The sequence below is a fragment of the Leuciscus leuciscus genome (genome assembly GCF_965113295.1).
Source record: "Leuciscus leuciscus genome assembly, chromosome: 8".
NCBI classification, from domain to species: domain Eukaryota; kingdom Metazoa; phylum Chordata; class Actinopteri; order Cypriniformes; family Leuciscidae; genus Leuciscus; species Leuciscus leuciscus.
The window spans coordinates 8,382,068-8,406,077 of record NC_138732.1 but is presented as its reverse complement, the minus strand read 5'-3'; the positions used below and the strand labels follow the sequence as shown (position 1 = coordinate 8,406,077).

Below are 24,010 nucleotides of genomic sequence, written 5' to 3'. Positions count from 1 at the left end.
ACCAAACAAGAACAAAGACTTCTTCCCCCACTCGACACGAAGGTTCAGAAGAAGCGCGTTTGGGGGAGGATTTCTGTGACGTGTAAAAGACGTATTTAATTGGCTGTCAGGTTGATAGGCGTTCGAAGTCATCCAATCAAATTTGCCCTTACTAAAATTCCTTTATCTACCATCCAGTAATATAAAACCAACCGCTTGTCGGCGCAATAAGGAAGGGCCCACACCGCGGAAAGCGTTCCACGGAGACTTTTCACTTGCTGCTTTTAAGGTAAAGTATTTACGAGCAAATTATGAATTTGTTAGCCTCAGTGTGCGTATTTAGTTGTGTAAACCGTCATATTTAATTCTAGGTCAGTAAAGCTGTGTATTTATGAATTAAACCAACGATATGTTTACATTCTCGTTGCGAATGAGAATGTAACCGCCGCTGTTCAAAATGGTGGTGCTTGTGCGTTACATAAGGCGCTTCCTTTTGTAACAATCACACATTTTCTGCAGTTTTAGGTTTTTACATTAAACTACCACCATGTCAGACGCCGAGCAGCAGTATATGGAAACCTCAGAAAACGGCCACGAGGGCGAGGACGATCTGAACGGAGCCGGGCAGTACGAGGAGGGCAATGGGAGCGCACAGGCCGGGGCGCAGGGAGACGCCGGTGCGGACGAAACGGCCGGGGATGAAGACGAAACTAGTGCATCGGACGGCGGGCAAATTGACGCGAGCAAAGGAGAGGAAGATGCGGGGTATGTTAGAGGAATAATTGTGCTAAATGCTCGGACATAAAATCCTTTGTTCCTTCCGTCTTTGTTGGCGCCATGTGTCTTTCTTTTTTTTTTTTTTTGGTAGGGGGATGGGCGAATTCGGTGAATTGAGCATAAAGATACGGTTTAAAATTCAGTGTGTACTTAGGTGTACGTTTCTGTGTTTTTGTGCGTTTAAAAATGTATCTGTTGTATTGCAGTTTTTATTTTCGTTTATTAGTGTTAGTAAAGTGGGTTTTTTTTATGCAAGAAATGGAGAAATTGTGAAATCTGCGCTACCACGCCCCCTCCTGGTCTCACTCCTCTTTTTTTCCTGCTTCGTTTCCTCAGGAAAATGTTTGTTGGGGGGCTCAGCTGGGACACTAGTAAAAAGGATCTTAAAGACTACTTCTCTAAATTTGGAGAGGTGACAGACTGCACCATCAAAATGGACCCCAACACTGGACGATCAAGGGGATTTGGGTTTATTCTTTTTAAGGAGCCAGCCAGTGTAGATAAGGTAAGCTTTGGTGCTTAGGAAAACATATATATTCTTGTGATGTAGGTAACCATCGAAGACTCACTAATTCCTCTTCTTTGCACAGGTTTTAGCACAAAAAGAGCACAGATTGGATGGACGACAGATCGACCCTAAGAAGGCGATGGCGATGAAGAAAGAACCCGTTAAGAAGATCTTTGTCGGTGGACTGAACCCTGAAACTACAGAAGAGAGGATCCGCGAGTATTTTGGTGCCTTTGGCGAGGTATTGGAGTGTACCTTTTTAGATTTTAATTCTTTGTATTTTATTTAACACCAGATTTTTTTATTTAGACATTCACAATCTATTAGGTTTTACTTTGAAAATATGCATTCATTTGTTTTTGTAAAATAAAAAAAATGATCAAGTATATATTGCCAATGTAAAAACTTATTCTCTTGATATTTGCAAAGACTTTTAATTTCCTGCATTTGTTTTTCTGCCCTCTTTTGCTATTTTACATTTACATCTGTAGTTGTCTCTTCTGCATTTTAAACGTGTGCATTTGTTAACGCTTATTCATTTATTGTCACTGCAGATTGAGACTATCGAACTTCCAATGGATCCAAAGACAAATAAGAGGAGAGGGTTTGTCTTCATTACCTTCAAGGATGAAGAGGCTGTCAAGAAAGTTCTGGAAAAGAAATATCACAACGTCAGTGGAACCAAGGACACAAATGGAAAAGAAGGCCTTGTGAGTTTCCAGTGTGACCTGTTTACTGATAAATGTGATAAGTCTTCAGGGTTGTTGTTCATAACAATGGAAAATTTTATACAATACAAAATATTTTCAGCATTGATTTTAATGGCAGTGTTTTATTATGATGACTCATTCATTATTCACTCAATTGTCTTTTCTGTCTCCCAGTGCGAGATTAAGATTGCACAGCCTAAGGAAGTGTACCAGCAGCAGCAGTACGGAGGTCGCTTTGGTGGAGGAGGAGGAGGAAGAGGAAGGGGGCGTGGAGGTTAGTAAAACCTAACGTCTATCTCCTGTTGGACTTTCTCATCTGCCACTCAAACTGTAGTCTGTGTAAAGTTTAACTAGATGACTGTGTGCTTATCAAACATGCACTGATCTCCAACAGCAAAACAACTCTGTGCAGTCGCCCTTGTCTATCTGTATATAAATCTAATGCAGGCTAGTTTAAACAAACTTTCTGAATCTGGATGTCTTATAATTTGATTATGGCCTGGTTTCACAGACAGGGCTTAGATTAGGCCTGGTTTCACAGACCGGGCTTAGATTAAGCCAGGATTAGGCCTTAGTTCAATTAGGACATTTACATAGCTTTTATAAACCTGCCTTTAAATATTACTGATGTGCATCTTGAGACAAAACAATGGCTCTAGTGAAAGTCGCTTTCAGTTAAAACGGCTCAAACATGCATTTTAGTCTGAGACTAGGCTTAAAAGGATCGTTCACCCAAAAATGAAAATTGTCATCACTTACCCTTACAAAGAAATTCATACAGGTTTGGAACAAATTGATGGCGAGTAAATGATAACAGAATATTCATTTTTGGGTGAACTATCCCTTTAAAGCCTTGTCTGTGAAACCAGGGGTTAATGTTAAACATTTGTAATTCGAATAACAAATTCTGAATGAGATTATAGCCCTATTCGGTGTGCCATCTCAGTAATATCAGTAAAGATTATGGCGACTTTTACCTTCAGTAAAAAGGTCCGGAAAAATGACCTCAGGTAATACTAATCCCGTGCGAATAGACCCGCTGTAATGTACGTAAATATTTAGTAATTTCCGGTTTTAAAAGTAGTTTTCCGCGTTTTTTCAAGTATGGGGACGCTTTAAAGCATTCAGTTGCGATCTAGAGGCTGGGACAAGTCTGTGGCAAAACTCAAGTGTTTTCCACACACCATTCAGATCAGAAAGAAGATCGAAAGCACTTGTTAGAAGCACAAAACATCTTTTAGCGTTTGGTAAGTGCCTATTACCAACACAATCCAATCTGAAGTTAGCTAATACATCGTTCGACCAGACATAACTATTTTATATATATATATATATATTTATATTTATTTTATATGCGTTTGCACATGTGATATCAGGAAGCAACGTAATACGCACATGACAACAGGAGGATGACGGCGATGCGCAAATCGAGTTACCCCTCCACCTTCTGCTAGCTTTACTGAGAGATCTTATCACGTGTGAATTGGCCATTAATATTACAGACCTCCTGTAGTAAAATTGCATTACTCCATCTACCCTTGTAAAGTCAATCCCATCCGAATAGGGCTTTTGTATTGCTCACACAGATTTTTTTCTGTATATGTGAAATCTTCAGATTTTATCCATCTTAAAAGATTTGGCTGATCTCAAATCTGTTCTAATACCCCACACAGCTAAAGTAGAGACCAATTGCTTTATGGTTTAAGTCGCTTACAGATATGGTGTGTTTGAAATGGTTTCTTTTGTTTTATAGGCCAGGGTCAGAACTGGAATCAGGGCTACAACAACTACTGGAATCAAGGCTATGGTAACCAGGGTTACGGCTACGGCGGACAGCAAGGTTACGGTGGATATGGAGGCTACGGCAACTACGATTACTCCGGAGGCTACTACGGCGGCTACGGCGGAGGATATGACTACAGTAAGCACTGATTGACCTTGGGGTTTCCCCACCGTCCCCGTTGGGTTCTTGTGAATACGAGGGACTCAAGTTCCTTTTTCTGCTCTTCTCTTACCCCCCTAGACCAGGGCAATACAAGCTATGGAAAAACTCCAAGACGTGGGGCTCACCAGAGTAGCTACAAGCCATACTGATCATGTGTAGTTAAGGTATGAATTTTAACTTTTTTCCCACCACTCATGGTAAGGTTAATTTTAATTGTCGCTCCATTACCAATTCATCTCCATTGACCCAGCCGAACTATAAGGCCGATAGAACGATCCGTTTGGGGAGGGTTGTAGTGACACAGTAGGGTTGTAGTGGTAGATCATGATAGGCCCCATCTCTTCACTTCATTTTTTTTTTTTTTTTTTTTTTTTTTTTTTTTTATAATATACAATACATATATTGTAAATGTGATTTAAAAGCAACTAAATCTGTGTTTTCTCTCTTAAAGGTCGTAAAGCTACCGAACAGGAACCAGCCGTCTGGTCACAGTGAACATTGGGGTCTTTTACTTTTGGAAGCTGGCAGAATCTGGACTTCTGCTTCATTTTGTACAGAAAACATAAGGAACTGGGGGGGTGGGGTGCAAATGTCACTTGTCACATTTGTTTTATTTTTTTTTGTTTTTTGTGTCCTTTTACATTTCCAGAGATGGAAGTGTTATTTTTTTACTGTACTTTTTGGTACCTTTTTGATTCTAATGTATTGTATGGTTGTATTTTACATCATGGCTGTGTCTATCACATCTAGACTCAGAGCTCTCAAAATGCATTCAAAATAAACAAGTTTTGGTTAACTTTTCTTTAGTGTTTTTAGATTATATTATTTTTCCTGTCACCTGTGCTCTGTGTTGCAAAGTTGCATGGCTTCAAGGTGAGATGAAAAGGGATTTCTTAACGATTGTAAGCTTGTCCATTGAAATCTTATAGTGGCAAGTCTTGACAAGTGTTTTTTTTTTTCAAATCTTTTTTTCAAATCTTTTTTTTTTTTTTTTTTTTCTCTACTGCTTTTAAGGAGATTTCCTCCTGTATTGTTAGATATTTAAGAGTGGCTTTAATAGTGATTAAACTATACCTCAAAACATACACAGGTAATTGTAACATGATTCTTTCTCGAAACACTGGATACACATTCCTCCAGTGTCTTGGACAAATTTCAAGAAATAAACTTGATTTTTAAGATGTCTATTGTATGTCTAATGCTTTTGCGTTCAGTCTCCACAATTAAGTTGTCTTTCTGAACCATCAACCTGAAGTTTGCATTTGAAGAAATGAGTATGTCTAAAAGATATAATATTACAGTGACTGAAAACTAGGTCACTGTAAGCGGTTGAGAGAGTTCAGTTTGTTTTATAGAGGTAGCTGGCCAATAAATGTAGAATAGAAAAAGGCTTTGGTTAAACTAGGCCAGTTTGTATCTAAACCTGACAGTAATTAGTTTGGAACGCAACCAGGAACATAAAATGGTTTGTTGTTCCAAATTTAACCTGTGAGAGAGAGAAGTTACTGCAACGCATGCATCTTTCATTTCTGCTTTTGTTAGAACTTGAAAGTCTTATTTAAAACTGCAGTAAACTTTTTTTTCCAATTCCAGAATGTTTTCCCTTGAGCTAATATGTATTTTGAGTGAGTTAAGTTAAAACATTCTAGAAGAGAGTCCAAAAGTGCCATGGTGTGTAGTTATAATATCTACCAGTAGAAGCCATTGTAACCAGCCTAATCTAGGTATACATGTCATATAAACTACTCTTTAGAAGTTTTTTGGGGTCAGTAAGAGTCACAAAAGTAAGAGAAAAGGCATTTACAATGTAACTGATTTCTATTTCAAAGAAATGCTGCATTTTCTAGAATCCTGAGGATTGTTTTTCACAATTTCCACAAAAATATTAAGCAGAATTAACTAACAAAAAAACTAATCTTAATCATATTAGAATGATTTCTGAAGGATCATGTGACTGAAGACTGGAGTAATGATGCTGAAAATTCAGCTTTGATCACAGAAATCAATTATATTTTATCAAATAAATGCAGCCTTGGTGAGTGAGACTTTTTTCAAAAACATAAAATCTTACCAACCCCAAAGTATTGAGATGTGATCCACTTATATCTTCTGTTTTGCTCCAAAACAATCATAATTTACTTCATGGTATATTTTTTTCATGCTAATTCTTTGCTGTTGTTGTGTTCCATGACAACCATAATATCTACTTGTAAATTTCCTTCTGTAAATGCAAATCTGTCTAGCAAAGTGAAGTTACCATGATTTTTATAGGCAAGTTTTGAAACCAAGATCATTAGAATGCAGTTTCCCAATATGTAATTTTCCATAGCCTTTTTGCACAAACTCCAAATTGATCAAAGGACGAGTATTTTCTCATTTTTTTATTTATTTCAATTAAAATAATAAAACCTGAGGAAATCCAGGCAAATGAAACACCAGGAAAACCCTGAGGGGACACGGTGGTGTACTGAGTATGTGCTTTTCCAGGCGAAACACCAAACATATGCAACAGACATTCATTTGGCATTTAATCGTCCTATACCATTAAACAATCAACAATGTTTGCTGAGATATAATGCTCAGAAATGAGAGATTTTGCCATGGTTTTGTCCTGGCTCACACATAATGCTACATTTTCTTTAAAAAAAAAAAAAAAAAAAAAGTAGAAAGTACCATATGTACAATAAAGAACTTACCGCCACTTACAAACAATCATGTTTTTTCAGGTAAACGTTGAACATATACTTTTAATCAAAAGAAAAAGACACCCTTTGGGTGTTTAGCTCATTAAAAAGCCCATTAATCTGGTGAATATGTGATGTCCGCTGATTGTGAGGTAAGTAGCATCATCTCGACAGATAAAATAGAGAGCTCTCCACAGGAGGTAGATGAAAGACTCAAATGTCCATCTCAAACTGGTTGTCATCAGCTTAAAAAAAAGAAATAGAGAGGTTGGTTATTTGAGGCATTTGAACGGAGAAACCTTATATATATATAAAACCTTACAGGGTTCTGTCAGGTGCTTCATATAGAACCTTTTAGAGGTTCCCATCATGGTATCATTTTATGGATTTAGTTTGAATTCATTCATTTTTTTATTTTAATTCAATGTTATGGATCAAACAGCTCATAAACATATTTATCACTAAGAAAAAGAAAAGAAATCATCTGTTAAACATAATGGCTATATAGAACCCCATTGAACCTTGTTTTCCAAAAAGTACAGAATATATGAATTTGCTTCAACCTGAGAAACCTGAGGGCTTAATGTTTCCTGGAAAGATTATCACAGAACAGGTTTTCTCTCTTTCTTTTTCTGGCAACTTTACCTGCCAGATCCTTCTCCTCCTCCAACTCCTCTTTGAGTTCCTGCAGTTTGGACATTGGATGGTGTGAAGGAATGGTCACTCCAGGAATCTGGGGCAAACAACAGGGTGGGGTCCGGGCAATGGGAGAGTTCCTACAGTCCAGGAGGAACTTTCTGTCATAAATGATCCGAGTTCCTGGAGGAGGGATAGGACATATATTACGGCAACCAATCACATGGCTAGAAAAAACATATTTACATTCTAGGCTGCAGACTATCACGAGTGAGAAAACAACAAACCTAGGATTCAAGTAAAATGTGTTAGCACTCAAAATCAATCGGTGAAATGTGGTTTCGTATGGTTTTCTTGGGATTGTACCAAAACGAACAGCTATTTAACAAAATAAAAGAAAGATAGCAACTAACTCGATGTGCCACTTAACACGCCCATGCTATTAGACAGCAAACAAAGACTCAAATGTTTGACATTTTGCAAGTGAAAAGAAGTTCTCAAGCTCCCTCAATAAAAACGGGGTGAACTGAATTGCAGGACTCAGCACCTCCCATTTTAGTTCCAGGAAATTTGAGCACGTTTGCACGTGAGAATGCAGAGCCGAGCCACGGGGGAAACACAGATGAGTTTAACCTCATGTTACGAGGAGTTGTGAACAAACTTGCAGCCCTATAGGTTAAGATTGTTTTCTGACTTAACCGTTAAGAAGTAATGTGTCTCTGTTGTAGTTGAAGGCAGCTCGGGAATGGCTGAAAAACATGTTACGCAACTTTTGCTATTCAGTGCAATGTGTTCTGGACAAAAGGGGGTTGAGAGAGGAGGGGGAGGGGTAGGGTGTGGACGGAGACGGGACAGGGGCTGGACGAACAGTGGTCACAACTGGGAGCTGCTATGGCCAGGAATGCAGGGAGACCAACCCAACAGTTTCTGCTGAAGCGTTTTTTCAACATCTCAGAGATCAAGAGAGTGAAAGTTTTTAAAATGCAGGAAAATTAAATATAGCCTAAGTGTGCAATTTGTTTAGGTTAAAAGCATCAGTTTTTTCACCCCCAGTCCCCCCTGAACCAACAGGAATAAAAATGAGAAATTACATTTTGTATAAAGAAAATTAAGTCTTTTTTTTATGTGTTTTTTGTTTTGCACTTGTATGCCCGGTTTGATAGGCTAGTCCCAGGCTAAAATACATGTTTGAGCTGTTTTAACTGAAAGCAACATGTACTGGCATATCTTACAATTTGTCAGTGGCATTGTTTTGTCTCAAGATGCACACAAGTAATATTTTGTTTTGTCTAAGACACATTTATAAAAGTTTAACTCAAATGTCCTAATTGAACTAAGGTCTACACCTGGCTTAATCTAAGCTCTGTCTGTGAAACCGGGCCTTAATCTTTAATATAATATTTGACTATTATTTTTTTATTGTGACAATTTAGCACAATTTCCCCCACAATTTTTTATTAAATAATAATGAATTAAGTACTTTAAATTATATATATAATGTAGTTTCCATAATTGTAGATGGAATTTTTGATGAAATGCAATCTGTACAAATGTTTGGCAGAGATTCACAGCTAGCCTATAGAGAGTAGATAAATATAGTTATATATATATATATATATATATATATATATGCATGTACGCACATGCCTCTGATCTGTTATTTTTCCTTCTGCGGTGAGGGAACCGTCCATGATGTACAGTGGCCCCAATGAACTCCTTTTCCCGAGCACAGAGTTCTGTTATTCCTGAAATCCACAACAGCTGTGGAGGAGGAGGGGTGTTTCTAAGAATTGCCTCCTCATCTGAATGTGCTACAGTTACAGTTACAGCCACATGCGAAAGATATTCTAGCGAGGGACAAAGGAGATTGAGAAACATGTGTGTCCTGCCCAGAAATAAAGGGGTCATGTGTTTGTTTTTCACATGATTAGATTAACTCAATGCCTAGTATCATTTTGGGGACATGCTGGTCACAAATCAGATAACCAGACATTGTTACATAAGAAGACGCATGGCAGTTGGGCTATCTTGCTGCAGATGGTCCGCCATAAATTACTAACTTGTTGTTCATAACAAACGTTTGCGTAGCAACAGGAATTTAGTACCAGTTAAACAATTCACATATCAGATCTTTACAATTTAATAACATAAACAGAAGTTTTATTTTTCATTTACCTGTTAAAATACATGCTTATCCCCTAGTTTAATGCAACAAAAAAAGCGCTTTATTTAATTAAAACACGGGGCTATGCTATATATTAATGCAAGCCAAGCTTAAAAAAAAAAAAAAGTTGTAACACCATTAGTTTAACCAACAAGAAATTAGTCTTTAGTGACTTTGAAAACAGTATAAGTTTTTAAAAATGTGTTAATGGGATTACATATTTTGAATGACTACATTTCCTTGTTTAATTATTGATAATATACAACATCCACACAAGTCAACATAAAAAAAAAATGAAGTGATTGGGGATGTCAAAATGTGTTACAACATACAGCTTAAACCATTCCAAGATGGTTTGCTGGTCTTAGCTGGGTTAGCTGGTTAAAGTTGCTCTCCCAAGTTCCCAAAAATCCACCTAAAACCAACAAACAGACCACACTGGGAGCCCATGCAGCTAAGATCTCAGGCTGGTTTAAGTTTTTTTTCCCCTATAGAAGGATAAAAGATACACAATATTCATCAAAATACATGTTCTTCACCTACCTACAACAACAAAAAGATAAACTCAACAGTCCTAAAACGCAGTCTTACCCCCAGGAGTGGTAGAGAAGAGCGTTCCTCCAGGGGTCTGACTGTAGCAGTCTGGGAGCTGAGACCAGTCTTTGAGATGCAGCACGCGCGTGGGAATGGGGCAGCTCTTGCTCTGCTGTGTGTTGGCGGACATCGTGGATGAAATGCGCTCGGAACCTTCTGACACCAAAACACGCTGATATATCAGGGCTCTAAAGGGTTTCTATCCAACACTGGTCTGTATGGCGTGTCTGGTTAAACTTAGCTCAACAAAGTTTTAACAACATTAAAAAAAAATGCCACCGATGTTTTGCAGCGTGTTGCAGACAGTGCTGGTCTTGTGATAGCCGATGAAGTGTGTCTGTCTGTCTGTCTGTCCGCAGGGCTGGAGCGCTCGGCTATTTAACAACAACAGACTACGTGACTCGGATCATGTGATAAACGAGACTTGAGCAACAACAAAAACACACGCAGGGTTGCCAAATCTTTGACTTTGAGTGAAATATTTTTATTTTTTTTTTACAAATCTTCTGCCAAGAATTTAAATTAAAGGACACTAATTCAAGCCTACACAAGATGTAAAAAATTGTGTAAACATTTTTTTTTTTTTTTTACTTATTTGTCGAAAAAGAGGCGCAGAAAATGCTAAATTGGTAACACTTTACAATAAGGTTCATTAGTTAACATTAGTTAACTACCTTAGTTAACATGAACAATACTTCTACAGCATTTATTAATGCTAGTTAATATTAATTGTAACATTTACTAATACGTTATTAAAATTAAAGGTTGTATTTGTTAACATTAGTTAATGCACTGTGAACTAACATGAACAAACAATGAACAGCTGTATTTTTTATTAACTAACTAACATTAATAAATACTTGAACAAATGTATTGCTCATTATAAGTTTATGTTAGTTAATACATTAACCAATGTTAACTAATGAATTATTGTAAAGTGTTACGGCTAAATTTATATGAGCTGTTTTATTATTAATAATAATATTAGCCTACTGTTGGTTTATTTTTGTTTTACTGAATGTAAATTAAAGGACACGACTTTAGTCGTAGTAGTAGCCTAGTAGTAGTAGTAGTAGTAGTAGTAGTTTATTTTAGTGTTACTGCTATTTGGAGCAAGCCCAATACAGTTTTAAACTTAAGATTTGTGAAATTGATTTCGTCAGCAATTAACATTAATAACAGGATTGTAAATTTAGCCTTTGTATTATATGTTGTATATTTCTCAAAAAAGTAAAGAAAATGTATTGATCTTAAATTGATTAAATGATTAAGTAGTGATTAAGTCGTTTTTTAATGATTATAATTTATAAATAGAAACTTTACACAGTTGTAAAAGGTTTATTTCGAATTGTAATAGTCCTGAGTAAATAGTAATAGTTTCCTATGGCTACGTTCACACTGCAGGGCTTAATGCTCAATTCCGATTTTTTGAAAAAATTCGATTTTTTTGCAAGGCCGTTCACATTTCCAATTAAATGCGACCTTTTGTGATCTCCTGTGTGAACGTGAAATGACCCAGAAGTGACCCGCATGCGCAGAAGAGTACTCGACGGTCAACGACGTCACTTGTTGTTTGCGGAAGTAGCTAAACTTTAGGTGTGTTCGACATCGGCTGCGGCTGGATGTAACCGATCGGCGAGAGTAGCCGCGTGCAGGCGGGGAGGAGCTGCAAACGGAGACGTGAAGTCGGACACTTTCTGGTTCCCGTAGTGACCGCTCACGTGGTGTTTGCATACTTTACCACAGCTGCAGTGAAATAAATGCAATATTTGCCAAATAATACACAGATGTTTCATTTCATGAGACATGTTCATTCAATACTTTATGTACTGCTTCATACAGCGTCTGTTTGAACAAGAATAAAGTTCAACATAAGCAACTATCAATGAAGTGGAGTCTACGTTTTTTAAGCAGTTTTAATTTGATAAACATGACACAATATAACATGACAACGACATGAAAAGAGTGTTCACTGTTATAATAAACTGATTTGAGAGCATTAGAGGAACTAAAGGTGTTCGAATAAACACGAAACACACGTGATCGTTGTCATGCGGTGAATCCGGCCAATCGTGGAACAGCTGTGTCGTCATCAGCCCTCCTGCAGCCCAGTGCAGCCGCTCTTGAGAAGCTGCGCTGGCTGAGTTCTCCGGCTACTCTCGAAACGCTCTCGCGGTACTTTGATGCCATACGTCACAGTCACGTGGCGTCAGCGCTGTATCAAGTCGGACAAAATTTCTAACCGGCATGCACTGCTTCAAGTCAGCCGCCGATCGTTCTGCGCAGAGCTGCATGAAGTCGAACAAGCCCTTCAACTGTGATTCTCTCACACACACACACACACACACGAGCGCGCGCAGCGACCGTTACACAAGAGCCAGACAGCAGCCGCTGACCTATCTAATATCAGATTCAGCACAAATAAGTTAACATAACGTATATATAATGGCCGTGGGCTTTTTTTTATTTTTTTATTAACGGGCTCGTCGAGGTCGACCCGTTCGGCAGATTTACCTCAGCTCGACGAATATGCAGTCCGTTTTCAAACCGACGACTACTTCAACGCAGGATTATGACGTTTTTCGCGTATCAATGACGTGCGGGTCGGATAAATGCGACCTGGCCGTTCAGACTGAAGTCGCATTTGAAAAGATCGGATATGTATCGGATTTGGGACCACATACCCAAGTGGCCTGGGTCGCATTTGAAAAGATCGGATCTGTGTCGTTCAGACTGTCATGAAAAGATCAGATACAGGTCGCATAGGGGCAAAAAAATCGGAATTGGGTCGTTTCAGCCTGCAGTGTGAACGTAGCCTATATCTGTTCGGTTTGTTGCACTGATGATCTGTAAAAAGACTATATATAGATAGATAGATCAGTGGTTTGTTTCACAAAATCAGATAGCGAACGTCATGTACGAAAATGTTTTTGTCAAATAGATTTAGAGCGCTGTAGTTTCACACTCCAAACAGGAGGTGTCGCCAAACGCCTCTTTTAGTTTCGGTTAGAATCCGGTGAAGAGACCCGTTTATCTCCCGTTCATGCGCGAGCGCCGTTCAGTTTCTCGTTTTCTATTATTCATTTACTTATTATATACGTATATAAGAAGTGATAAAATACTTTATTAAGGGGCAGATAAATCGGATTTCTTCGGTTGTGTAGACGAAGCGTCTTTGGGGGGGTTATCAGAAGGTATGTGGTTCAGCTAAGTTAGCTCGCTAAAGCTAACAGTTTCGTTTCATCAGTTATGCAAAACAGTTTCCCATTTATGATGTAAATAAATATAACTATTTATTATTAACTATTATTTTATGCCTAAAAGGGTCTTCTTTTGGTTTTTAATTTTGGCTGAATATGGAATGTTTAGGTGCATGATTGATTGGTTTAGCTTTTTATTAGTTGGACCTGTGTGTGTGTTTTGAATAAACTATATGGGTGTTATTGACTGAGCATTTTGCCTTATATGTTGTATGTCTGGGTTGTTAACCATGCAGTGATGCTCCATTTGAGATGCATAAAACGTTATGAAATAGTTCATTTTAAAACGTATATACGTCTGTATGTAATACTGTAGTGTATTATAGATTGACGTATTTAATATTTTGTTTAAGCAGGGTTATTTCCAGCATGGCGGATGGAGAGGGGTTTGTGGTGCGAGTCAGAGGTTTGCCCTGGTCCTGCTCTGTTGATGAAGTTCAGAGGTTTTTCTCAGGTAAAAGAGCCTCTGCTTAAATCTCCATATTTTCTTCTTATGGTTTATCCCCTGCTTGACTAATTTTAGCTAAATTTCATTATAGAATGCAAAATTGCGAACAATGGAACAAGCATACACTTCACATATACACGGGAAGGACGACCAAGTGGAGAGGCATTTGTCGAGTTTGAGTCGGAGGAAGGTCTTAAAATCGCAGTGAAGAAAGACCGTGAAACCATGGGGCACCGTTACGTGGAAGGTAGGCAGCTCCTTTTGTCTTAGTTATGATCCTTAATAATTCATGGCAAAATGCTGATCGATTAATGTGTGGTTTCAGTTTTCAAATCCAATAGTGTTGAGATGGACTGGGTTCTGAAGCACACCGGACCGAACTGCCCGGACACAGGAGGAGACGGCCTGGTTAGGCTTCGCGGTCTGCCCTTCGGATGCAGCAAGGAGGAAATTGTCCAATTTTTTGCAGGTATGTTTGATAGGAAGTTCAAATTCCCCACTTTACACAAAATTAAACAGTATGCCTACATCTAAGGTGTATTTTAGCTCATCGGACCATCATTTGCACATAAATGAACTGTGATCATTTAAATCAAAGTACTCAGTTTTAGTAATTTAATCTTTAAAATTAGGATTAGTTAAAATTTACATTAAATCTCCAGAATTGGATCATCCAGAAGGACCAAGATGGGTCACTTTTTATTCAGCTTTGTCCTTTAAAGGGTTAGTTCACACACATTTTTTAATTCTGTCATCATTTACTCTCTCTTATGTTGTTTCAAAAGTATTTTGTTCATCTTCGAAACACAAATTAAGATTTTTTTATGAAACCTGAGAGATTTCTGTCCCTCCATTGAAAGTCTTTTCACACAAAACTCTCTGACAATTCAAAAGGTTCATAAAGAGATTGTTAAATAAATCCATATGAATGGAGTGGTTTAGTCCAAGTCTTCTCAAGAGACTTGATCGCTTTATATGATGAACAGATTTAATTTAGGCTTTTATGCACACACAAACATTGATCAGCGAATATAATCAGAAGCTCAACGGTACTTGCTTGACTTGTGAGAATGAACCTCATTGGTTCTTGTAGAAGCTCTAACGTGCTGCGTAACACGAGAATGAACCTCATTGGTCCTTGCACATCAAGCGAACATGCCAGAGCTTCCATTACCAAAATTGAATACTGTAAAGATTGTTCGGTGATCAATGTTTATATGTGATTGAAAGCCTGAATTAAATCACGTCTCTTCTGAAGACTTGGATTAAACGGATTGATTCATATGGATTTATTTTAAGACCTACATTTTGAACTGTCAGATGATGAACATAAGTCTTGTGGGTTTGAAACGTCATGAGGGTTAGTAAATGATGACAGAATTTTCATTTTTGAATGAACTATCCCTTTAATGTAATTATCAGAAAACGTACTTTACAATATTTTTTACTTGCCTCAGCCCTTTTTGTAGTTTTTATATACCTAAAAAAAAAAAGTGTACAACAATCTAGGCATTTATTGGGGCTTTCCAAACAAACAGAGATGGGTTGAGACAGACTCTCAATAGGCATTTGATTTAAGTGACCCTTTTTTCTTTTTCTTGCACCAAATTATCCATAAGTTGTTCCAGAAAAGGTATTGCGGCCCCATTTGGTATGTTTATTTAGTATCATTTCTCATTTGACATAAAGAGAAACCCATAGAGTAATATAAAGTCTTGTTAATGGGCTTGTGACTTAATTTGTCCCCCACTGGGGTTATCTGTCCTTGGGTTGAAGGGTTGGAAATCGTGCCAAATGGGATAACATTGCCGGTGGACTTCCAGGGGAGGAGTACGGGGGAGGCCTTCGTGCAGTTTGCTTCACAGGATATAGCCGAAAAGGCTCTAAAGAAACACAAGGAAAGAATAGGGCACAGGTGGGGATGGCTGGTTGGTTGCCTGGATACGTTGCTTTTCTTATGGTGTTCACCTCATTAAATCATCCACTGCAGAAATGACAAGACATGACCACAGATGATTTGATGACAAACAAACAAAACAAAAAAACAAGGAAAATGAAGCCCAGCTGTTAATCCGTTTTTAGTGCTGAGTGAACCATTGAGCTGCGCTTTGTAGATTTAAAGAGGAAAAGAGCTTAGTAGATATTTCAACTTTTTGAAAAGCTGGTGAATTTGCATTTTGGGTTGTAATGGACAGATATGTCAGCCAGACTCATTAAAAGTGCGGCCACATTAGCAAAATCTTACAGGCTAAAAGGTACATTGTATATTGTCATTTGCTCACACTGAAGTTACTTTCAAACCGATCAGCTTTCTGTTGGTCAGTCTCCTATTGGTTAGATTGATTCCTGTTGAAATTATTTGATTTCGCCTGTGAAAATTTTGCTGATCAACGTTAATTGTGACTTTACCTTAAGCCGGGCGTACACGTTACGATTTTTATCGTTAATAATCGTTGATGCTTGAATGGTCACGGAATTGTGTGAGAGGAATTACGAGCTAAGCAGAGTAGTTTGCGGGCACCTCCCGATCATTTTTAAACCTGTTCACATAGGTTGTCATCTATATAGCATATAGCAATATGAATATTATTACAGCCCTGTGGCTGCAACTCTACAGCACGCATACACTGACACACACACACACACACACACACACACACACACACACACACACACACACACACACACTCTAGTTGTTTTGTTGAAAGGAATTGATGTGCTGTTCTCTGCTTTTCACCAAATCATTTGCACACTCGTCTTTTTATTTTCTTTCTTTTTTTCTGTCCAAAGCTATAGTAGCAACATTGAAAGCAGTCTCCGTGTTTAGAGCGAAAGCTCATGTGCCGTGTACCAGCTGCTTCGACACGATCATCAGGTTAACTGACTCGTAAACGTGTTCATTGGTGTGTCTGAACTCGGTGTACGCCCGCCCTTATTTTGCCAGTATTGGGGCTTTTGAGATGTTTGGCATCAGCCCTCCCTGCTTGACCGATAGTCACATGGCCACTCAGCACTAAGCCTAATGCAATAGGAATCTGTCAGTGTTTCTACCATTTTGAAGACTTCAGATCATGAGGACCCAGTTAAACAGGTAATACAAAGTTAACCCTAACTGTCTTAAGTGCTTTGCTAGCAGAGAACGAAAGCAGCGTGTCAGTCCAATGAGACCACACCACACCCTTCGGGTGACCATAAGAAAAGTTCTTCATAATGAAGGGTTGAATGAAACTAAATATATAAGGGTGCTTTATTTATTTTTGTCTCTCTGTGTCTCTTTTTCTTTTCTTTTCGGAAACTGTTACGTAAAGTCACTGAACGGAGACGCTGACTGTTAATTAGTGTCATCCCAGAGTCATTCTAACTAAGGGTGTTTGTTCATTAGACCCGTTTTCAGACAGCTCTTATTTATACTGCACGCAGGAATGCTCTTGTCTTCTGCCACTAGACCATGGTGCCATCACTCTATCTTTATGTCCTTAGGTATATAGAGATCTTCAAGAGCAGCCGTGCGGAAGTGCGCACACATTATGAACCCCAGCGTAAGGTCATGGGCATGCAGAGACCGGGCCCCTACGACAGGCCGGGAGGAGGCCGCGGATACAACAGCATGGGAAGAGGAGTCTCCTTTGAGAGAATGAGACGTGGAGGCTACGGTGGGGGTAAATTATTTTTGGTGCTTATCAACATTATGCCACAAATGCTATTGATAGAGCTTAATAATGTTTAACCTGGAACATTTATTTGATATATTGACCTACTGTACAAAAGTTTGGGTTTGGTAAGGTTTTTTATATATGTACTTAAAGGGTTAGTTCACCCAAAAATGAAAATTCTGTCAGTAATTACTCGCCCTCATGTTGTTCCAAACCCGTAAGACCTTCGTTCATCTTCGGAACACAAATTAAGATATTTTTGATTAAATCTGAGAGCTGGATCACTCCTCCATAGGCTTCTGAGACACTATAACTTGCTGGCCCAGAAAATGCATTAAAGAGATCGTTAATATAGTCCAAGTGACTACAGGGGCTCAATCTTAAGTTTATAAAGCGACGAGAATACTTTTTGTGCGCAAAAAAACACAAAAATAACGACTTTATTCCACTATTCATTTCCTTCTCTCTGGGCCTTGAGTTTTTTCACGTAGTGCTTCTGTGTTGCACGTCACACGCATCACACACATGACCAGCGTTGGCCAATAGTGAGCCTACGTGTGACGTACAACACAGACGCGCTGCGCTAAAACACTACGTGAACTCACTCGAGGCCCAGAGAGAAGGAAATGAAAAGTGGAATAAAGTCGTTATTTTTTTATTTATTTTTGCGCACAAAAAGTATTCTCGTCGCTTTATAAACTTAAGATTGAGCCACTGGAGTCACTTGGACTATGTTAACGATCTCTTTAATGCATTTTCTGGGCCAGCAAGTTATAGTGTCTCAGAAGCCTATGGAGGAGTGATCCAGCTCTCAGATTTAATCAAAAATATCTTAATTTGTGTTCCGAAGATGAACGAAGGTCTTACGGGGTTGGAACAACATGAGGGGGAGTAATTACTGACAGAATTTTCATTTTTGGGTGAACTAACCCTTTAAATATAATCACCTTTTTATCAGTCCATACGTTCCCTGGAAATTAAACCCATGACCTTGGTGTTGCTAGCACCAAGAACAATCACAGAATATTACAGTCAATATATAATACAATATTACATTACTGTTATGTAATTATCTAACCCAAAGCTTTACACCCTATGCCACTCTGTTTACAGTTACAACATAATAGTTAAAGGGACAATATGTAATATTTTTGGATTAAAACATCCAAAACTACTAGAACAGTGTTATATATTATGTTGATTTGTGTACTTGTATTATCCCAAATGTTTCCAACAATGTTTAAATCCAGAGAAATCAAATATTTTAACTAGCGTAACTGTCCGTGTCCTTACGTCGCCTGTCAATGACGTCATATCCGCGTTACCCTCGATTTACGGTTTTGCTTCTGTAGAAACCGTGGAAACACCAAAGATGGTTTAATGTATTATGTGTTTTATTAGATTAGTCTTATTGTTCAAATCTCTTGTTTTCTTGATTTACCTCGAATAACATGTTTGTACCATGCCTCCGAGACAACACTATTTTGTCAAGGGGCTAACATAGCATAATCAGAAAGAGCTTTATTTGTAGTAACAGTAACAATAAGTAGTAGTAATAAGTAGTAGTAATTTCTCCACCATACAATATTTTAAAATGAATTGCTTGCCATTTAACAACACAAGTCATCCAGCTTCATTAATATGATATTGTAATATCGATCTAGCTTACGACAATGTGCAACAAATGCAACTCATATAACATAACTTTAAATGCACAAATGTGTTTTAGTATGATTGTTTTGCGATGTGTTACCCCACAATTTTAATTCGTTAAAGGGTTAGTTCACCCAAAAATGAAAATTCTGTCAGTAATTACTCACCCTCATGTTGTTCCAACCCCGTAAGACCTTCGTTCATCTTCGGAACACAAATTAAGATATTTTTGATTAAATCTGAGTGCTGGCTCACTCCTCCATAGGCTTCTAAGACACTATAACTTGCTGGCCCAGAAAATGTATTAAAGACATCGTTAAAATAGTCCAAGTGACTCCAGTGGCTCAATCTTAAGTTTATAAAGCGACGAGAATACTTTTTGTGCGCAAAAACAAACAAAAATAACGACTCTATTCCACTTTTCATTTCCTTCTCTCTGGGCCTCGAGTCTTTTCACGTAGTGTTTAAGCGTAGCGCGTCTGTGTTGCACGTCACCACGTAGGCTTACTATTGGGCGACGCTGGTCATGTGTGTGATACGTGTGACGTGCAACGTTATAGTGTCTTAGAAGCCTATGGAGGAGTGATCCAGCACTCAGATTTAATCAAAAATATCTTAGTTTGTGTTCCGAAGATGAACGAAGGTCTTACGGGGTTGGAACAACATGAGGGTGAGTAATTACTGACAGAATTTTCAGTTTTGGGTGAACTAACTCTTTTAAGTAAAGTGACCTGTATGAGTAGTAATTCAGCACTTATGGCTATTTCATCAGAATGAAATAAAATGTAAATTTAAGTGATCAAATGTAACTGTAACAAAGTTCAAGTTCAGGGAAGATGGGGGTGGATGTTAAACGTAACTTTAATTGTAAAATAAACATTAACAACAAAACGAAAGGAGTGGCAGCGGCTGACTATGGCATTTAGGCATAACAAAAACAGCAAGGATAAATGTCCCAGGCTCTCGGCCACACCCTGCTTCAATCAACAGTAACGTTAATAAAACTTTAATACATTAGCTCATCTGCCTGAATCCCATCAGATTGCTTTCCATTGGCTGTGGAGCTGAAGACGACAACTCCCATGATTCCATGCTCATTCCCAGCGTCATCAAGCTACGCCTTTGTTATTGTTATAAATAAGCGACCTCTGGTGGCGAAACTTGCATACTATACCTGTACAGATTTTGACTGCTAGGTCACTTTAGATTAAGAAAGCTTTTGCCAAATGAAAAAAAAATCTTTGAATTTTGCTCTATTTCAACAGCTTCCTCTCAAGATATTCATGCACAGTTAAGTAAAATAGACAGTGAAAGGTTTATCAGGATTTTTTTCTTATTTGAATCAAAGATGGTCGTTACGGAGATGGCAGCTCCTCATTTCAGAGCACAACGGGGCACTGTGTGCACATGAGAGGTCTTCCGTACAGAGCCACTGAGACAGACATATATAACGTGAGTCCTTATTCTCACAAATACTTGTTTATTTCCATACTGTGGACTTTGTCTGTTAATGTAAAGCATTTATTGAATTATATTGCATCCAGTTTACTGTCTGTGTCCATGTTGTCCTCTCTAGTTCTTCTCCCCACTGAACCCGGTGCGTGTTCACCTGGAGATCGGTCCTGATGGGAGAGTGACGGGCGAGGCGGATGTCGAGTTTGCCACGCATGAGGACGCTGTGGCTGCCATGTCGAAGGACAAGGCCAATATGCGTAAGTATTAGGAGAGGGAATAGCGACATTCACACTTGCAAGCCTTAGTGCTCAAGTGATTTATTACTCCCATCCAATTTCTTTGTTTGGCTGTTGACATCTTTTTTCAGTGGTCAATATCAGATTTGAGTGCGAACTGGCCACAGAACTGATAAGTCATAGAAGGTCATATGCATTTATTTATAAGGTGGTGTGCCAGGGAAGCCAGCAAATTTGTGTGCTGGTGATAAAGTGGATGAGGTGAAAGAGAGCAGTGTTCTTCTCATATAGTATTTTCCCTCAAGTTTTGTTTGTATAGAGCTGTCACTGTAATACATATGAGTATAACAGCTTCTCTGTCCCTCCACTGACTAAATCTGCTGCAAACTTCCATATTCACAGAGTGACCAAAGAACTACCAGAATGCATAATCTTTAGAGTGACTGTCATCGGTAGCTTGGGAAAACCCAGACAACTACCGGCAAATTTAGATTTGCTCTGCAAGTAGTCTGGCAAAGAGCTCATTCAAGCCCATTTCTAATCCGTCGAAATCGCGGCACCAATCAGAAACGTTGGGGCGGGCTTTACACGATGACGATCGCTCTGATTGGTTTTAGGTCTATCCAATTGCGCCCAGACGCATTTGAGCGACGTCCGTTGGTGAAGCGCACCAACTTTTAAATGCATTATTATATTCAAATTGCAAACACATGAGGACAGTCTCCATGAAAGACCCACTGGCAGATGAACGTGCTGCTACATTTCTCTCCGAAACGGTAGAAAATTAAATGAGATTTAATAGAGGATTTTAACTGTGACAAGATGATTGACAGGGCAGTCTAAGTGACAGGATGCACGCGACAGATCCGTCCGATAAAGATGACGAAGTAGTATGTCCCAAAGCTTGCCTACTTTTTTGCTACACATTCAAAAGTAAATACCTTTTCTTCACAAAAAGAGTACATGCTTTTATGGCGTAGTGTAACTTAGGCGAATTGGGACACAGCATATGGCTTTACACGATGACGATCTCTCTGATTGGTTTTAGGTCTATCCAATTGTGCCCAGAGGCATTTGAGCGACGTCCGTTGGTGACGCCCCTTTGGAAATGAGTTATTAATGAAGCTTTGCCAGACCATAACTCAGTTACTACTGAGAATGGTCTGGTTTTAACCAGGCTATGTCATTGTCATCGGTGCAGAACTGTGATGAATGTTGAGATGATATGGTTGTTCAAACTGAGGTTGCATTTTAAAACTTTTATAAACCTCATTCAGGACCACATGGTTCATAATGGAAAAGATCAGAAAAAACGGATATGAATCTACGATCAGCTAAAGATAAAATATTGGAACCAAATGATTTTCATTAAGTTCAGGTTTTGTTAACATGTCTTGAATGTCTGAATTCTTCTCTTGAAGCAAACTGAACAGTTTGATAGATGATAATCTGGAGTCTAAATACCAACACTATTTCTCACGCAGAGCACCGTTATGTGGAGCTGTTCCTGAACTCAACGGCAGGGGGCGGAAGCGGAGGATATGGTGGCCAAATGATGGGCGGTATGGGTAAGAGCTTTTCCTCACCTCTTCTTCACCAATGAGTAACTCTTACTAAGCAGCTATTAGGAGATGCGTTATTGTTGCTCTGCAGGAAACCAGTCGTCTTACGGACACAGCAGCCAGCAGATGGGCTCTGGCTACAGCGGTGGTTATGGTAACCAGAGTGGCATGGGGGGCTACAGTGACTACAGTGAGTGTCAGCTCTTCCGTAGCTCTGCTAGCCGGTTCCATGCCAAATCCTATCGCCCTTGGACCCCTAGGGGTAGCTGTTTGTAATGCCTGATTAAAAAGCCTTTCGTGTTATCCTGTTGTAGCTGATCAGGTAAATACAATCACCATTAAACAGTACTCCAATGCCAATATTATCATTTTAATATTGATTTTACATTGCCTATTTAGTATCTTTTCTGTTGTGATACCTAAAATATAATGAATGTGTATCCTTCAATATCCAAAAATTCTGAGATTTTTACAAAAAACTTAAAAGGTGTGGAGATATTTAACACTGAGAGCACAATTCAATGAAAATGTATGATTGCATGTAGGTTAATTACCAACTGAATCAAAGACAAACATTTATTTTTTACCATTTTATATATGACAGTTTGTACACAAGATGTATAAAGTAAAAAATATTTATTGATGTCATGTTTTTGATGCATGTTGCTGATGATGCATTTTGGGATTAATAATTGGGTTCCAAAAGGAATTTGCAGTGAGTTCTTCCAGCCAATGGAATTGTTAGGGGTCCAAGTGAGGTAGAATTTGATGCATCACTGAAGGCCCTATCACATGACCTTTGTCAATGCATGTTATCTCTGGCACTGGATTTCGCGCAGGTCAAATGGTTTCACCTTTGACCCCCACCTGACGTTTTACAGCACAGTTATTGATTGCCAAACAGTTCACCGGGTTTCATTGCACACGTGGTGTCAGTGTAAAAAAAAACAACCTTTTTATAATGTGAAATGCATGTTATTGCTTTGAATGTTTATGCAGTTTCTGTGCAATTTTAAATGACAAACCTGCATTGCTTGTCATGTGACTGGGCCTTGAGAATCATAGTAGAAATTATGATTTCTCTCCGCACTGAGAACTCCCTGGTCCTAAAATGTGTATTTCTCCCTCCTGTCAGGTAATCAGGGCGGAATGGGCAGCAGTTACTACGGCGGAGGAAGCCGCGGATCCATGGGAATGAACGGCCTCAGCAGCGGCATGGGGGGAGGCTGGGGGATGTAGCCTCCGGGGGGTTTCATAGCTGGTTTATTATCTATGACAAACCTTAATTTGAACAGTGTCCTCTTTCGTTTGTTTGCTCTTTGTTCCTTGCTCCCTTCTAAGTTGTGGTTTCGGAGCTTTACACAAGTACATTTCTTTTTCCCTGTTGACATGGTTGAGGAAAATCCTTTTACTAGAGTTAGTAATTTATGTTAAAAGAGAAGCTCTTTATTTGCTGAAATGTGACACAGCCCATGTATCACACTGGCTCAGAGGTGCCTGTAAATCTGTTTACAGTCGAGTATAAAAAGAGGTGATTTTTGTTTCCTCATTGCAGGATACTACCGGCCAACTTTATCAAAGCCTTTAGTACAGGTTGACGTCTTTGCACATGGAGGTTTCACTCTGTCAGCAGAATGTAGCACATCATATCTTAAACTTTTCGCTCCAGCAAAGGTGTTTTGCATGTACTTAATGCTTAATCCAGGCCGAAAGTTTAAAAAGAGTGTACAAGTTTAAGGTAAAAAA

The 24,010-nt window shown here is 38.7% G+C and overlaps 3 protein-coding genes across 8 annotated transcripts; 2 read left to right on the top strand and 1 right to left on the bottom strand.

Moving 5' to 3' along the window:
• The first annotated feature begins 141 nt into the window (after positions 1 to 141).
• Positions 142 to 6,588, top strand: hnrnpaba (heterogeneous nuclear ribonucleoprotein A/Ba). Of its 2 annotated transcripts, XM_082177103.1 has the most exons (9): positions 142 to 268; positions 499 to 744; positions 1,093 to 1,261; positions 1,347 to 1,505; positions 1,819 to 1,974; positions 2,149 to 2,248; positions 3,728 to 3,895; positions 3,998 to 4,083; positions 4,371 to 6,588. In XM_082177103.1, exons 2-8 carry the CDS (start codon positions 527 to 529, stop codon positions 4,066 to 4,068), a joined length of 1,041 nt encoding a protein of 346 aa, XP_082033229.1. In that variant the 5' UTR covers positions 142 to 268; positions 499 to 526; the 3' UTR covers positions 4,069 to 4,083; positions 4,371 to 6,588. The 2 variants fall into 2 exon arrangements, with proteins under 2 accessions (XP_082033229.1, XP_082033230.1); XM_082177104.1 differs by lacking the exon at positions 3,998 to 4,083.
• On the bottom strand, positions 6,286 to 10,369 carry eif4ebp3l (eukaryotic translation initiation factor 4E binding protein 3, like). Its single transcript, XM_082177215.1, has 3 exons — positions 9,995 to 10,369; positions 7,249 to 7,422; positions 6,286 to 6,848 (listed from the first exon to the last, which is right to left on the bottom strand). Exons 1-3 carry the CDS (start codon positions 10,125 to 10,127, stop codon positions 6,817 to 6,819), a joined length of 339 nt encoding a protein of 112 aa, XP_082033341.1. The 5' UTR covers positions 10,128 to 10,369; the 3' UTR covers positions 6,286 to 6,816.
• Positions 10,370 to 12,845: 2,476 nt separating this feature from the next.
• On the top strand, positions 12,846 to 23,985 carry hnrnph1 (heterogeneous nuclear ribonucleoprotein H1). Of its 5 annotated transcripts, none has more exons than XM_082177083.1 (11): positions 12,846 to 13,191; positions 13,614 to 13,711; positions 13,797 to 13,952; positions 14,031 to 14,174; positions 15,482 to 15,620; positions 17,186 to 17,358; positions 20,360 to 20,463; positions 20,588 to 20,723; positions 22,187 to 22,270; positions 22,356 to 22,454; positions 23,400 to 23,985. In XM_082177083.1, the coding sequence occupies exons 2-11, from the start codon at positions 13,627 to 13,629 to the stop codon at positions 23,501 to 23,503; spliced, it is 1,224 nt and encodes a 407-aa protein (XP_082033209.1). In that variant the 5' UTR covers positions 12,846 to 13,191; positions 13,614 to 13,626; the 3' UTR covers positions 23,504 to 23,985. The 5 variants fall into 5 exon arrangements, with proteins under 5 accessions (XP_082033209.1, XP_082033207.1, XP_082033210.1 ...); XM_082177081.1 differs by having other exon boundaries at positions 12,867 to 13,191; positions 17,186 to 17,364; XM_082177084.1 differs by having other exon boundaries at positions 12,867 to 13,191; positions 17,186 to 17,364; positions 22,356 to 22,586.
• The last annotated feature ends 25 nt before the right edge of the window (positions 23,986 to 24,010 follow it).